The following is a 17,311-nucleotide window of genomic DNA, read 5'->3' on the forward strand; positions in this document are numbered from 1 at the left end:
TGGTTCTGATTGCAGCTCCTTCAACTTGTGCTTGCAGGATTATTTTTGCCTTTATTTTGGCTTCTTCCACGACCTTTGTTATTTGCTCTGCCTCGACCTTTTCCTTGGCGAAAAGACATCTGAGTCTTGAATGCTTGCTCAAAAGAGGAATCTGCTTTTCTACTCAGTCTGTGTTCATGAGACAAAAGAGAAGCACTCAGTTCATCTACTGTGAACTGTGAGAGATCCTTTGTTTCTTCTATTGCAACCACAATAGATTCAAACCTTGAGGGTAAAATTCTCAAGATCTTCTCTACAATCCTTCTTTCTTCAAGAATCTCACCATGAGATCTTATCTGGTTATCAACCCAATAACCTGAGTGAAGAATGAATCTATTTTATCAGATTCCTTCATGCTGAGTGTTTCAAAGTCTCTCCTCAATATCTGCAACTTTACAGTCTCCACCTTCTCCATGCCTTGATAGGTAGTTTTGAGAATATCCCATGCCTCCTTGGATTTTGTTGCTGCTGCAATCCGTGGAAAAACACTTTCATGTACTGATTGGAAGAGAAAAAAGAGGGCTTTTGCATCCTTCTTCCTGTCGCTCTTCAACTGGTCTCTTTCTGCTACTGTCAAAGCAGCCAACGTTGTTGCATCTGCAGGTTCAACATAACCAGTTTCAACCAGCTCCCATATTCCTTGAGAAGCAAACAATGCTTTCATTGTTATGGACCAATAACTGTGATTTTTCCCATTAAACTGTGGCAGTTGGGAATTTTTCAAACGTGTTCCAGCATCTGCCATCTTAACCTATATAAATAAAGAAGAGATACTGACTATATAAATAAAAACAAGCAAAAATTTTCTCTGCTGGAGAAAATCTGCTCAATAAGCTTCTTACAACTCCTACAGTGAAAAAAAAAACTCTGTTTTTGACTCACTGAGTGCCTAGACCAACTCTGATACCATGTTGGGAATTTCTGATCATTCCAAACAAAATTGAAAAACAGAACAATACTCTGTTTTAACACAGCGGAAATAAAAATCGTTTGCGAAATATGGTGTTTCAGTTTCGTCAGTTGCTGTTTGCAGTGTTTTAGCATCGGTGTTTCAGCAACGCTGAAACTTGTGTATCAACAACACTCTGTTTTGACGTCAAGACTATTTTCTGGTTACGGTGTAACAGCAACGCGCAAATAAAACTTCTATTTATAAACATTAAACCAACTAATACAAATTCATCTTCCTCACATAGAGGGATTTTCACAAAAGATTATGCTGAAGAGCATCTTCCTCTTGACAGAGGGATTACAGCAGGAACGCTTGTGTTCCACAAACCAATTTTTCACTATCTGAAAAAATTACAGTTTCAGCACTGCTGTGCATTACAAAAAGGAACTCTCTATCATTCTTCTAAATTAAAAACAGAACTGTTGTTCATTACATTTATATGTTAAAACATGTTTGGATTTAAACAATAAGATAATAAAAATATCTTCTAAAGCTTATCTGTGTATTGAATGCAGCAAGCGGTGATGCCTTTTGAAGAAACGAAGTCGGCTGTTGCAGGGGAATTTAATGCTAAAAATTTAATGCACATTAATGTGGAAAATATCAACCATGACTTTGAGGCATCCAATAGCCTGGAATATCTACAGTAAATCAGATTTCTGTCCAGCTATTTATGTTGCAGTTGGAATTAAATTCCAACATCCATAACTCCCTCGGACTCTAGCTGCCCAACCGTTGACTACAGCAGCAACATAACTGCGAGCTGCCCTACAGAATTGAAAGTGGTCGATGGATGCGATAGTGCTTGTGCTGCTCTGAATACTCGCATCCATCGACCACCTCCGAGCTGGCACCCGCTGTGCTGGCGCATTTTCAAACCAACGCTCGCTAATTTTCAAACGATCCCTCGTGCCAAACATTCATTTGCTCCATTCACCCTCCCAGAACAGGTCCTCTGCAACCCTCTTGAGCATTCGTTTCTCCTACTCACGGTGCTGATGAGATTAGAGCCCACATCGATGGGCTATTTTTTGTTATATAAGACACTCCTCTCCCTGGCCTGCTCTAATCTCATCTTCATTTACATATTCTGAATCACTAGAAATCTTTGTATCCATTCCACTGTGATTGAATTCCATTACTGTGTGTTTGAACGAGAAAATGTCTCATCACCACCACCACAAACATCATGAGCACGGGCACCACCATAGCAGACACCATCAGAACGAAGAGGAAATCAGAAGGCCGGGAATTGTTAACTGTGGTGAACCGGCAGCCCAGGGAGCAGATCTGTACGCTGTAGACTACGAGAGGGCTATGAAGGAGCAGAAACATCATAAACAGATGGAGCATGTAGCGGAAGTGGGAGCAGTTGCTGCAGGAGCGTTTGCAATGGTGAGATATCTTTTTGAGTCCTTAATCTCAATTTTCAACCCATATACAGACCTGAATTTATTTTAATATACCATAGCTAATTCTGACAGAGATCTATTAAAAACAAAGCAATACATATAGGGGATATCACAGAGATCATGATGGTTGATAATGCCACTAAATTCAATCGATGGGATTTAAAGTTTAAACTTGTGATTTTTTTGGTAAACCACTGTTAAATTTAACTTGATTATTGATTTCTGCAATATTTCGTAATAGGATGAACTGAATTATTTCCATAATTTGCAATTAAGTGAAGGATTAGCTTAAATTATCAATAGGATAATGATAACCGTTATAAAATGAATGTGAATATTGATATAATATTTTGTGTATGCAGTATGAGATGCACGAAGCAAAGAAGGATCCAGAGCACGCTCATAGGCACAAGATTGAGGCAGAGATTGCAGCCGCTGCTGCACTTGGAGCAACCGGGTACGCCTTGTACGAGCATCACCAGACGAAGGAAGGTCATGGAAAAAAACAACACCACCATCATCACCACCACTAGCTGCCCACAACAAAGCATTTAAAATAATTTCCTTCTTTAGCTAAAGAAGTTAGTCGTTATTTGATCATTGGTTTCAGATTCTTTTATTGTTTGAACTTTATATTCAGTGTGGTGTTATGGGGTTCAGATGAAAATTGAAATTGAAGTCAACTGATTCATCTGTCCTCTTCTATATTTTCATATCAGTGTGCTTTCCTGTATGTGCCTTTCAGATCCATGAGATCGAATCCGTTTGAATCGGTTTGTTTTGTGAAGCCAATAAATATTTTATTGTGAATAATCCATCACATTGTGAAAGAGTTATCATATTATTGTGAATATGGAGTTTCTGATTCTTCAACACTGTTCCAATATTTTATTTAAGGTAGAACTTGCAGAATTTCAAAAAAAATTGGAGACTGATCAGAGTTAGGTTAAACAATTTACTTGATTTTTATTAATCAAATTACTAAATATTTCCAAATTTTACAATCCTGTTAAATTCAACTTCACCATGAAGACTTTATCATGAACGCAATTCACTTTCAGAAAATCCATTGACAATGTTTGCATTGCATGAACCCAAAATCCTTTTAAATTGTGAAAGGCCACCATGGACAATGTTTGCATTGCATGAACCCAAAAGCCCCTTAAATTTTGAAATGTTGATATCATGAAGACAATGTCTTTAATTGTAACTCTGTAAAATTTATCCCTAATAGTTTTTGCTATATAAACATCCAATCGATGATACTCACGCTTTATAAAATGGATTGAATCTTGATCAGTCGAGGATAGCTTTTGGGGTTTGAAAAAGGCATGTCGGACAAGAGAAGAAGAATTTGATACCAGGTCGAAGGGATATTAGGGTTTGGAGAAATGGTCTTGTTATGGGAATCCATTTGAATAAATAGGACCTATTTTGGTAGTAAAAATTAAGATAGAATCTCAACGCTTATGTGAGTCAAGATGTGGGCTCAAGCAACATAACATAATCAAACAACTTTATTCATCATACTGCGAACAAATTGGCAGTAGTATGGAGTAATTATGAAATGTGGCCCTTTGTTTATAATATTTCTGTCATGCTAGAGCCTTCCTCCAAGTGTTGTCTCATAATAAAAGATTATAATGTATCCCTGAATATTCTAGTCTTTTCCAATGCTAATGGCTTAATTTTCCCTTGTACTGGGGGTTTGGATGTTATTGCTACTTAATAGCATAAAGTAGGAATTAATTCAAAAGATTAGAAGCTACAATTTCAGCATGGGTTCTTCAAGCTGTTGCTTCTCAATTAGACCATCTGATCAGTGTCTCTGGCATAATTTCAATATTTAGCCTTTAAATTTCCCATATATTTTGGAAGGTTTTTGAATTTATTGTTCCTTCTCATATACTTTTTAAATTCACCTAATTTGAGCTTGCTCCTCAGGGATCAAATGGTGCATCACTTGAGTTCCTGAGAGCTGATACGGATTAGTACCTTTTTTATTTAGTAGTTGTATTTCCTTTTTTTCCACATAAATCTTCATCTCCTCCACTAAAAATAGCTGCAAATTAGAAGATAAATGGGTCTGTAGACCGACTGCAAAGGACTCCCCGTGATAGAGAAACGAACTAGAGTTTTGCTGGCTCGTATGGTATATGCAAGGGGTTTCATATTTGAGGGTAGAATCTATTTATTATAAGGACATATTGTTAACTAATGTAGATTCTAAAACAGAGAATGGCTTGGAACAAATAGTATTGGAGGAAAGAATTTCCTAGTTCTCATTCTCCAGGTTTAGATATGAATATGGCAGCATTTTTCTTGTCCTTGGGAGACCTAGTGTATTTTTAGGTGTTGAAGAAATCTTAGTGTATGTTCAGGGGTGGCGATTTTCAACGCCATCACAACAGAATTTTTTCACAATCAGTGAATAAAAAACAATGAGAAAGGCACCGGCCATGGGCAAATGGGAATAAAGGCGTAAATAAAAGCAAAGGGAATCAAAGGGTAGAAGAAAAAGGAAAAATGCAACATCTTGGACTTGTGGACAAAACTGCAAATAAAATAAAACTTCCAGGCCACTTCAGTAGGAATGGCTTGGATAGTTTTGAATCCAGTGGACCTCTATCTGTCTCGCAATTTCCTCAGAGTCTTCACGAATTTCCATGGACTTTTTGTGCAATGGTTAGTGATCAATGTGGATAATGGTTTCCTTGCCCATCAGATAATGTTTCCACTCCTTAACAACTTGAACCAAGGCATAGAGTTCCTTATCATATGTAAGGTAGTTCAGGACAACCAACCTCCCCGCCCCCAACCCCTATGATACATATTAGAATGATAGCATACCGACTTACCCCTTGCCATCAACACCACTCCAATAGCATATCCACTTGCATCTTTCTCCAAATTAGGACATGCCACTAAAATGGGTCCTGGAAGCCAATTCCTCCAATTTTTCCACCCATAAACTACCAAGCTAGATGTCAAATTATATAATAATCCAATCCAAATGACCTTGCTTCATTGACAATTAAGATCATATTGATTTCATTTCATTGCCCCTTCTCATTAGTCACAATAGATGGCTATCAACACGTTACATTCAACAAATATTTTCTAAGTTATCCTTACTGTGAACCTTTTCAACAAATTCTTCAAGGAAAGGAACAGACTCAGGGCATGATAGTTAGGGAAAATGTTGTTCAAGAGTAGGTACGCAAAGAATATTATTATAACTCCTTGCATAAGCTCTATTTATGTTAGTTTGGTTGGGGGTTCTAGCATATTCTTGGACACTAAAGTAGTTTATTTATTTTCCAGGTAAATCAACCTGTTTCTCTTTTGGAGAACATGATAACACATGCAATTTCCCATTTCTAAAATTTTGAAAGTGGCACTTCAAAACCCACCCCATTTCAAACATCCCAATTCCCTGCCTATTTCCCCATTCTAGGTATAATAGGGATAATTCCAAAACAGATCGAAACAAGCAAAGTATTAAATGCATCATTAATCTTTGCCTAACCAATGTGATAGAAGTGACTAGTAGGTATTTAACCATAATTAGAAATAATGAAGGGCTTTGTTTGCAGAAATAATCCCAGAGTTGCTTTTGCAAACTGGCGTACAACTTGTAGGCTTGAAAACAAATGCCTGTGAAATGTTTCCTGATCCAATGTCTTATCAATTAAGTTTTGGTCCTTCTATGCTTGTTCTACATTCTTATATCTCTTTTGCCAATCATCTCTTGCACTACAGTCTGCTTCTTAGACAGCAGTTGAGTTCAAAGTCAGGAACTCATAACTTTGCAAAAACTGCAATTTTATTGCCCACTAATTTTCTCACTCTTGACTTGTTTTTGTAAGATTCGTATAAGTCCACATACCCTCATAGTCTCCACAAATTTGCATGGACGAGTTCTAGGCACATTCTCTTAAATCATTTCCAATGAGAATAGTAGTACCCGCTTATGCATAGGCAGCAACAAAAGTCAATGTTGCAGTAACCTGCAATAGTGAATTTTCAGATGAGTTTTTTATGAGAGAATTAGTAAATCCTGCAGACATAATGGATCCACTACCTGGTTCAGTAAATTTCTCCTTACCCCATTAGCTACAACAAAAAGACTGAAAACAAGAGAATTTCGTAGATTGGGCTTTACAAGCAATGCATATCCATCAATTATTGCGAGTGATCAGCTCCACAAGAAGGGCCATTGGCTTGTAGGTTATATGGTTAATTTTTGTGTTGTTTACAGACAGTTGGGGGGGCACACATTTGGGAGAGTGTTTGCTGTTGTAGCAACATTAAGAACTTAAACCTTAAACTATGTATAGAAAAAAATATGATTGGGTATAAGTATGCTGCATCTAAATCAATGATATGGATGTTTTACTACTCAAATGCTTATCAAGTATTTGAGGCACTTCAACTTTTGTTGATGGTTGTGTTAGGTCCACATGATCTTGACAAGGTTTTTGAACAAGATCATACATAATTTCCCTTACAAGATTCTCCCCATGACTCGATTGTGTTGATTGGAAGTTCATTTTACCATGTGTTTCAGGATTTTCAAATAGATTGTTTCAAATATCAGGATCAAATTGTTAGTTGGATAGAGGAATCTTACTTGGAAAACTTTGTTTCCAATAATAAGTTTTGATATTTCTTGATGTTTTCTAAGACTAAAAAACCTAATCAATGTACATTCATGAGAAATATTCAAGGTTTGTATGATCGTTGTGCTAATAAACAAGGTAAATTTTCACACTGATTAAAGGAAGCATTTATGGCACACCTTTTTATTAGCAGGAAATAACTTCAATTACTTGTGAAACTTATTCAGGTTGACATATTTATTTCTACACATTGTTTTATACTATTTCTAATCACATATATCTTTCTAATTGCAGGTTGGGAACAAATTAAATGGCTAAGTTGGAAATTTGACTTTACATGATCCTGACCTTCTAGCTAGATAGATCAGAGTTTAGGTTTAGTTGCATTATAGTCACTTTTGCATCACATTATAACAATTTTTCCTACATCCCCTTTCTCGTTTGAGTTTTGTTCTTTGCATCCCCTTACAAGTTTTTGCATGCTACTTTTCTTTCATCCTTTCTTTCTATGTTATTCATGTTTCTTTCACTTCTTTCCACATGTTTCATTTTAATAAGGCTTTGTGTGAAAATGCCTCATTTGGCTCTAAAGTAATGTGGGTAAAGTATTAAAAGGGGGCACGATGATGACTAGCAATGATTGGTTAACTTTTAATCCCTTTCTTTTTTGGGCATAAATATATTATGAGTCCATGATGCTTAGATGGAAAGTATGACTTATTTGGAAAAAATCTTTAGCGGATCTATGTTGCTCATAACTATGATATGATCTTCATTCCTTGAATCAATTGTTTATATTAATGGGTTTTTAACATTTCAGTGAAATCGAGAAGAGAAGGGAAAAGAGAAATACTTAAGCGAGAACACAAATTTTAGAGGTATATATACAAGAATCTCTACAAAACAAGGAATAACCTCTCATGCTCATTAATAAGTTTGGATCCCTCTTCTTCCCTTAGTGAAATAAAGGACTATAAAATTCAAATGAGCATAAATTTATAAAATAATAAGGGATTAAAAAAGAGAAAGGCTTCCAGCACAGAGTGGTGAAACAAACAACTTTGTCAGGGAACTAAAAAATCTTATTGGTAGAAAATCAATGCTTGTTACTCCTTGAAGTGACTCCGTCGGGGTACTAAATAAGAATGTTGGCAGTAGAGTAACACTAGAGATGACACTAAGACTCTGTTCAAGATAAACTCGTGAATATGTACTATCCTTCTCCCCAATTGAAACAATTAAGATATGGAAGGTTTTGTAAATGTGTTTGAGTTGATGAGAGGAATAGGAGAGACTACATATATAACCAGGCTAAGTAAAGAATCTAGGGTGATCTATAGGATGAGATAATACTTACAAAAATCTAGAATCCATGCCTAAAGTTAGACCTAAATAGAGAAGTAGGGGTTCTTCATGTGTGTCGCTAAGTGTTGTAGCTGCTAAAAACTCCTCCAAAAGTTTTCCTATATTCAAATTTTGGAGCCTCCTTATGATCATGCCATCCTTTTTTTCAAGAAATTAATGTCATTCCTAGACATCTATTCTACGTTTTCAAGTCTTCCTTAGGGAAACCTACGTGTCGATCTACTTACTTTCACATGCCCAGTTCTTGATGTCTTCACTAGCACACATTCCAAGATAGGATACGTGCACTTCATAATGACAATGTTGCACAATCTTTATCAGTAGTCAATGTGCAGTCCTTTCCAACAATGATTGTGCAGTCCTTCTCAAAATTGATTGCACAATCCTTACCATCAGTGATTATATAGTCCCTGCCAATAGTGATTGTGCCATTCTCACTAATAGTCATTGTGGAGTTCCCAGTGACAGTGTAAGGGCATCCTATGCAAATAGTGATTGAAAAATCCTTGTTGATGGTGAGAGTATACTTCTTCAAATCAATAATATCACACCTCTTAGTGGTAATCAATTCACTCTTGACTCCTAGTTTCTAGACATACGCTAAGCACACTCACAAATCCTAATTGCATGTCTGCTTTCCCTATATAAAAATTCTAACTTAGATTTCATCTCACAATCATCTTTTGCTTTTGAGCTCTGTATAATTTTGGAGCACAAGGAGCATTCTCTCACTCATGTATGTAAGTGTGCCATCATCAGGGTGAGTTTCTCAACTATTGCATTTGCTTTTGCATCTATCGTTTTCGCTTGCTATTTCTTTTGCAAGTGTCATTTTTTCCCACTTTCATTCTTGCATGTGTCACTTGTGTTTTATTTTGTTTTCACATGTGTTTATTTCACTCTTGCATGTCTCATTTTAACTTGTTTTGCATATCCTAAGATCACCTTGGAACACCTTTTAGAGGAAGCTCTAGTGCAATCTCTTGCATTGGTTAATGTTATCTATCATGAGAACATGTGTTGGACACTCTCCCATAACATAATGCATATTTTGATTGTAGTCAAAACATGTCACAAAGGCTTAAATCCCAACTGTTAGACATGGAGATAAGTGTCATTTTATTGTCGCTTCAATGTATGTCTGATGGTTTTGGGTACTACACATATCCTAGACATGTGCTTTATTATGAATGTGTGTGCAATCATGTTCGGGACCTGTTTGTATTCTCTTACTTTCTCGTTCTTGTCTTACTGATATAACACAATCAATTTTTGGATTCTTCCTTAACCTCACATCATTCACAAGCTATGAACACCTTTAACCTTTAGTCAAGTTATGAGCACATTGCACACTATCAAGCCTTAGTTATGAGGCTCTTGTTGCTTAGACTTTCTCTCTTTTCCCATCCCGAGGACAACTCCCTTCACATGTGCATTGTGCATCCCTAAAGCATAGTCACTCAACCCTTTCTGCTTACACTTTCTAAATTCACAATTCCTTAATCAACCTTTCCTTCATTTCGCATTGCACAATCCTAGCGGACAATAGGGTCATTCCTTGGCCCTTGCATTGGTGACCTGTTTAATCCTTAAGGGATCCTCCACACTTAACTATGCATTACATAGTCACAATTCCCAAGCATGTCACCCTCGTCTCCTGGAATTTCCCACTACACAGAGCCTTTCCTCTTTCTCTTTCCATTGATAAATGCACGCTTGTAGTGCCTAAACCTCGATCCCCTAGCTCCTAAATCTATGCTATGAACCTATTATGGCCCCTCTCTAAATCTTTTCACACGGTCCCACCACAGTCAATACCTCACATGAGAAAATAAGATAGAACAAGTGATTTTGGGGACTGATGTTGTCTTCTAATGAGTGAATTTCATTTGCATGTGCTATAATCCTTTGTTTGTAGGTATGTGAGGGAGATGGAGAGTTTTTTGTGAGTTAGGGGAAGTACTCTTATGAAATACCTCAGATATTTCATATGCAATACTATTATCCTATGGACACTCCTCTAGCTACAAACTAGAGGAAGGAGGGTACTTCTTTAGGAGAGGAAGTTAATGCTACCATCTACAAACAACTTGTGGGGAGCTTGATGTATCTGGTGAACACAAGGCCCGACATGTGCTTTAGAGTTAATCAACTGAGTCAATTTATGGTGAATTCTACCAAGCTTCACTAGAAAGCAACAAAGAATGTGCTCAGATACCTCATAAGCATAACAAATTATGGTTTGTGGTACAAGATGATAGATGGTGTGAAGCTCCAAGCCTTCAATGATACAGATTGGGTAGGGTGTCCATCAGACAGGAATAGTACTTTAGGAGCTATCTTTAGTATTGAGTCTGCAACTATTTCGTAGTATAGTAGGAAACAAAGATGTGTGGAACTCAACTCAGCATAAGTCGAGTAAAAGATTTCTAATCAAGCAACATGTAAGGCCATATGGATTAGGAAAACTCTTTTTGGTCTTTTCAATTAGGGGACGAACCTAATAGTGATTTATTGTGATAATCTGAGTTGTATCAAACTCTCTATGAATCCAGTGTTTCATGATAGGTCCAAGCAGGCTTATATAAGGGACTATCACTTGAGAGATTATGTGCAGAGGAGAACTATGATGTTGCAGTACATTCCCACTAAGAAGAAGGATGCAAATATTTTGACAAAGGCATTGCCAAGAGGCAAGTTCGAGTTCCAAAGGTGTAAGATAGGGGTGGTGCAGAAATTTTTTCTTGCTAAGAGGGAGTGTTATATGTGTAGCAAGAAAATCCTCCATTTGACCTGTGTCTTAGTCCAATAGAGAAGTTTGATTTTCTACATAAACCTGATGACTTAGATTTTAGTTAGCTTGAGTGACATGGCCTTGTCACCATTTATATCGGAAAATTTGAGTTTATAGACTTGGAGTAGAGTTATGCATGTAGTGATTGCTAAAATATACCAACCTAGTTCAGCTATTTTGAGTTAAAATTAGTTAACTGAGCTCTAGTCATTAATAGAGTCAGTTGAAGGTCAGTGGATTAATTAAGACTCTTTGCAACTCACTGATCTCTCAGTTAACTAGTTAATCAACCAAAAATATCCTAGTCATGTATGGAATTCAAATTGCCTAGCTAGAGTGGAGGAAAATGCACATTGTAATCATACTAGTTGAATGTACAGGCTTTGAAATTAAGAAAGAGATCAATTCACTTATATTTGCACAAGGGAATAGGGAATTCCCATATTCTTTAGGAGATTAATTTCTCCAGGATAGCACAAGGAAATATGAGGAAGATAGGGGGCTTGAATAGGCTAAGTGTTGGCCAAAGATAGTCATTCAACAAGAGAACAATTTTATAATGTATGGTGTGCTTTAGATCTTGATGTTGACATTGTAATAATTTCTCACTCTCATCTGATTAATGACAAGCAGAAGAGGGGTTTTCCCGGTTGGGTTTCCTTGTATATCATTGTGTTCCTTGGGTTTTGATGGTTGCATGTCATTGCATTTGGTTCTATATTGTGATTTTGTATTGTGCAAATTGTAGAAGAAATTTGTTTCTCTTTGTTTCAGTTCGAATTCATCAGTGGTAACAAATTTATTTCCATTTCTAAAAAACAATATATTATATAAATACTAGTACATTATATGTCCAAATTTGTTATGAATTCATTCATTCATGTGATTCCATCAGCATGAATGCATAATAATGACTATGAGATATCTTGTGAGTATTAAAGCATAATACTTATACCATAGCAATTTCAACTTTATTAATATTTATCAACTACAAAATGGTTTCATTCACAAATAAGCATCAATTGAAAAGTCCAAGTAACTCATATAATTTCTTTCAAACTAAGTATATATTTATTTTAATTTTGAGTATTTTTGAAAAATAGAAATTTATTTTTTTTTCCAATTAATATCATCACTTTTTAAAATACAATTTACTTTAAAAAATAATCTTTACTATTGTATTTGTTTTTTTGTGTGTAGGGTTTTAAATTTTTCTATTATGATTGATTAAGGTTTTAGGCAATAGAAAATGCCATTTGATGGTTATTTCAAGTGCTAATGCCAAGAATGAAGTTTTTTTTGTGCAAGGGACTTTCAATTCAATTAGATTGTGGTTATTTTCTCCTTGATTATCCATTTCTAGTGGCCATCCATCATTTTTATCTTGCATGGAAGAGAAAGATCTAGATTGTCGAGGTATTCAATGTTTGGAAAATCATTTCTAGGCTACATTTTGACTTTTATTTTGATCATTTCGATACATTCCATTAAATAGGTTGTTGGTGTTAGATTGATTAGATGGCTTCTTGCAGGAGGTGGGAGATATTCCTAGGACTTTTTTTTATTTTTGGGTCAATGGCTAGAAATGAGGATAGAGAGGATCCCCATTTGGATGAACTTTATTATCAAAATTTTAAATTAATTTTCATCTATTCCCTCTCATATTTGATCGTCTTTCTCATTGATACCCTTTGAGAGGCTTTGATAGAAAAATGGTAGATTCATTTTTCAGTAAGAGGGAAAAATTTAGGTCAAGCTCTACAAGGAAAAATAAGTTCTGGATTTAAGACATTTGTGGTATATATCTTTAGATATAGTTACCGGAGAATCCACAGTAAAAACAATTTTCCGTCAACGTTTCAAATCCCAACTGGGATCCATAATCAAGACTATCTTGATGGATCCCAGTTGGGATATGAAACATTGACAGAAAATGGTTTTTACTATGGATTCTCCAGTAACTATGTCTAAAAAGAAGTTCATTTGAGCTATGGAGAGAACATATTAATGGTTGTTAGGAAATACGTGAGGTAACTTTGAAGACATTACAAGTTTTCTACGAAAAGCTATGGTTTTCTAATTATTTGGAAATCAGTTAGGGAAGATTCCCTAAATCATTGGTTGGAAATTAATTCATCATCAATCTTACTATAGTTTATGGTCTTTCATATTCTAATTTTGAGGTTGAATCTATTTTATGCTTGATTCAAAAGTTGATGTTAATAGAACTATGGGTTGACGATGGAGATGTGGTCCTTCAAGGTGAGTCCTTCAAAAGTGGTTGGTTGATTCTAACCAAATTAGGCCTCCAGTTAGAATTCAGTAGGAGTGGGGAATCCTTCCTACTCTTCAATGGTTTTCTAGAATGAGATTTTTAGGGTTACAATTGGTAACAAACTTGAAAGGTTTGTTGGGATAGATTCAAACTAGGTTTCACAGGCCAATCATCATCAGTCATGGGTCCAAGTTGAAGTAGAAATTAAGTATGTTTCATTTAGAGAAACAAATGTAGTCTTTAGTGGTCTTTTTTGGATCCAAGAATTTTATTATTGGAGGATACCATTTTGGTGCTTCATGTATCATGAAGTCGACAATATGAAAAGCCAGTGTAGGAAGATATTTCGTTAGGTGAGTAATGAAAGAAAGGTTCAGGTGGAAAGACATAATGGATTTTAGGAGGGAGGTTTTCAAGCTCTAGGTTCATAGATGATGGTCATAAGATGGTTTTCTTCCTCATTTATAGGTGATGCTCCAAGGACCATCTTAATGGAAGGAGATGGATCTTCAAATTCTGTTTGTGGTAATTCTCTTCCCATATCCCCTCTTCTTGAGTTTCTTGTTTCTCCCGTTGGCCCAAATTTTGTTGTTTCTTAGGTAGGGGTTCACACATTTCTATGGCCACTCCCCTAGCTTCTCCTTCTCAACAATTCTACCAAGATTTAAACTTGTCCTTGCCTTTGTCTTCAACACATCCCATCACCTCTGAAGTTTTATAGTTTAGATTTTGTAGTGGTAATGGTGTCTAGTGCCTCTGCTTTTTTCATGGATTATGGCCCTTCAATAAGGAAGGGTTGCCTTTAGGCCTTGTGTTAAGCTTAAGGATGTTTCATATTCGTAAGGGGGGTTTTCCTCAATCCCATCCATTCCAACCCAGCAGGAAGGAAATACAATGAAATGAAGAGTCAATAGAAGGTAGTTCAAGATATATAGAAAGGAAGGTTGTCCATTATTGCTAGGAACCTTGGAGGAGGGAAATCCCTTAAAAGGGTTACCCCATGAAAGTTTTATCCTTAGTTCCAAAGGGGATGAAAGTGATCGTAAGTAATTAGCCCTAAAGAATGTCATTTTAAGAAATAAGCTAGACATTATTTTAATTAGGAAACAATGATGGAAAAAATTAGAACCAAAGATATTTTGCAGCCATGGCTAAAAACTTGATATTTTTGTAATTTTGATTCATATGCTTAGTTGGGTAGATTTATTTTTGGTTGGAATACAACATATAAGGCTAAATTTCTATGTGCACTCAACTCAACCATTTTGATTTAGTTGGAAATTAAAGAGTTATGACTAAGGATTTTTGTTTTGAATATTTATGCCTCGTATTCATATCAGGTTCCTTTCTAGGAAATTTCTGTTGATATTAATATATTGAAATACCCTATCTCCCTAATCGGAGGATATTTAATCATAGATTGGTGCACGCTGAACTAGTGAAGTTAGTGCAAACATAGAGCAACTTCCATGTGAAAAAAGATACGATTTCAAGAAGGCCAAATTGACTTCTAGCATTTGGAGAACTTTTGGACAGTTCAATTCTTTTGCATCAGTGTCAGCTAATCATTTTTTGATATTCTTTCAAATGGATTATAAAGGACAGAAGCCCCCATATCCTTTAAATTTCAATCATTCTTGGCTCATATAAGAATATTATAGAGAGCTAATTGAGGATATGAAAGAACATCCAACTTCCTCTTCTCCATTTTCCTTTATGTGTTGATTTGCAAATAATATTGTGAGAATTAAAGAAGCCATAATGAAATGGTTCAAATCCTTTAGAGAAAAGTACAAAGCACAACTATAGGAGGCTAAGTATTACAACATCATATGAATTCCATGCGTTATGCACTCTATCTGATTTAGATTTATAGCTACATGCATTGGAATCTTTTGGCCACTCATTAGTTTCTTTGTAGCTTAGGAGTTACACCATTTGGATCAAAGAGGGTTATAGTAATATTGAATTCTTTCATCAGTATCCAAACTATTAAAAACATTTAAACACAATTTGTGAAATTAAAGATGTACAATTATTTGGTTCTCTCATTTAATGGCATGACGGAAGAGGGGTTCCATCATTTCCAATCACTCTTTATGGAGTTGAAAGGGTTTCTAGTTCAAGAAATTCTAGAGGTGATATCCAAGGTTTCTATTATTTTTTTGATGAATTGAACTAGTCATTGGAGGATGTTGTTATTTGAGTCTAAAACTCTTGTGTATCATGGATCCATGAAAAAGGTAAGAGCCTAGGTCTAGATGGGATCATGGTGGAATTTTTCATTAGTTTCTACGATTTGTTGAAGGATGATTTGCTAAAGGTGATTAGGGAGTCTTAGGGGCAAAAGAAATTTTTGGGATCTATAAAGTATACATCTATTACTCTCAATCCCATAAATAAAAATGATTTTTATATATTTTTCCAACAAAATTCATGTTGTAACATGATATACAAGATTTCACCAAAGGTTATTGCTATGAAATTAAGTCTATTTGATTGAATATATTTCAGAAGAAAAATTTTGATTTTTTTTCAAAGGATAATTCATGATTTGGTGCCAATAATTCAAGAAGCTATTCATTTGGGTAAGGTGTCAAATCAACATGTCAAAATCATAAACATTGACTTATCAAAATCCTATGACAGAGTAAGTTGATTCATTCTTTGATTAGTTCATATGAGTATTCATAACCAACTAGATTATGGGACGTGTTGAGTTTATTTCCATTGCAATGCCTGATAATGGATTTCCATCTAGGATTTTTCGGACCCTAGGGGGCTTTGGCATTGATTCCCTTTGTCTCCCTTTCTCTTTATTATTATGGGTTAGGGTATTCGAAAATTGATATGTGATCTCAAGGGAATCAAAGTATCTCATTAGGAAGCCACCACACATCATTTGATTTTGGATGTTGTGCTTTGATCTTAGGTGGAGAAATATAATTAACCAAAGGTTTTCCTTGAGCTAGTATGGATCAAATTTAGACAATTTTTCTCAGTATTTGTTGCTTCTATGGTTTGTTTTGGGGGATAAGAGACATCTTTCATCTTTAAAAGGAATTATGAATATTTATAGCAGATACACATGTTTGGAAATAAAATATGAAAATTGTTGTCTTACTCCTTTTATTTGTTAGATTCTTCCTAGAAATATGTGGATCTCCTCTCATTGCCTTTCCTAGTCCTCTTTTTGAGTTGAAGACAAAAGTATTGTTGTAGCCATGGAACTGCATATGAGTAAATCGAAAGATGTGGATCTCCTCTCATTTCCTTTCCGAGTCCTTTTTTTGAGTGTAAGACAAAAGTATTGTTGTGGCCATGGAACCCCATATGAGTAAATGGGTGTACCCCAAAATGGGGTACCATGTTTGGTGGACCACTTCTGTAGATCTTGTTCATCACATCATCTTGCATGAATGTGAACGATTAGGATTTTTATATATAGAGGATGGAATTTTTCTAGAATAAAAAGGAGCCAATAATCATCATTGTTTCTTCTATAGCTTTCTTGATGCATCTAGAATTATATTTTCGGTATATTTTCACTTTTGAATGGGTATGGAATACAAACTACATGGATCAATAGCACAAAGGAGTTGTTCTCCTTTGTTCCATGGATCAACACCATTCAACAATTACAAAATGAGAGAGAACCTTATTTTTTAGTGATTATAATGGGAAGAGGAATGGATAGTAGTGACATATAAAAGGGGTAGTCAATGTATTTATCAATGGAGAAAGATAGTAGGCTAGAAAGTTAAGGGAAACCATAAAGATCCAAACAAAGTCCCTCTTATATATATTATGAGTGTGACATTTCATGGGAAATATTATGAGTGTGACATTTCC

The 17,311-nt window shown here is 35.5% G+C and overlaps 1 protein-coding gene across 1 annotated transcript; it reads left to right on the forward strand.

Moving 5' to 3' along the window:
- Positions 1-2,043: 2,043 nt before the first annotated feature.
- LOC149204184 (uncharacterized) lies at positions 2,044-2,936 on the forward strand. Its single transcript, XM_089397067.1, has 2 exons — positions 2,044-2,386; positions 2,766-2,936. Exons 1-2 carry the CDS (start codon positions 2,153-2,155, stop codon positions 2,934-2,936), a joined length of 405 nt encoding a protein of 134 aa, XP_089253193.1. The 5' UTR covers positions 2,044-2,152.
- The last annotated feature ends 14,375 nt before the right edge of the window (positions 2,937-17,311 follow it).

This window comes from Pinus tabuliformis, chromosome 1_2 (assembly GCF_031772625.1).
Source record: "Pinus tabuliformis cultivar Carrire ecotype Pingquan chromosome 1_2, CPIR1, whole genome shotgun sequence".
NCBI classification, from domain to species: Eukaryota; Viridiplantae; Streptophyta; class Pinopsida; order Pinales; family Pinaceae; genus Pinus; species Pinus tabuliformis.

Excerpts from the sequence above, each read along its gene's own strand:
- LOC149204184 (XM_089397067.1), top strand. The coding sequence starts at position 2,153 with ATGTCTCATCACCACCACCACAAACATCATGAGCACGGGCACCACCAT. Across the intron at positions 2,387-2,765 it reads CTGCAGGAGCGTTTGCAATG|TATGAGATGCACGAAGCAAA; the intron begins GTGAGATATCTT and ends TTGTGTATGCAG.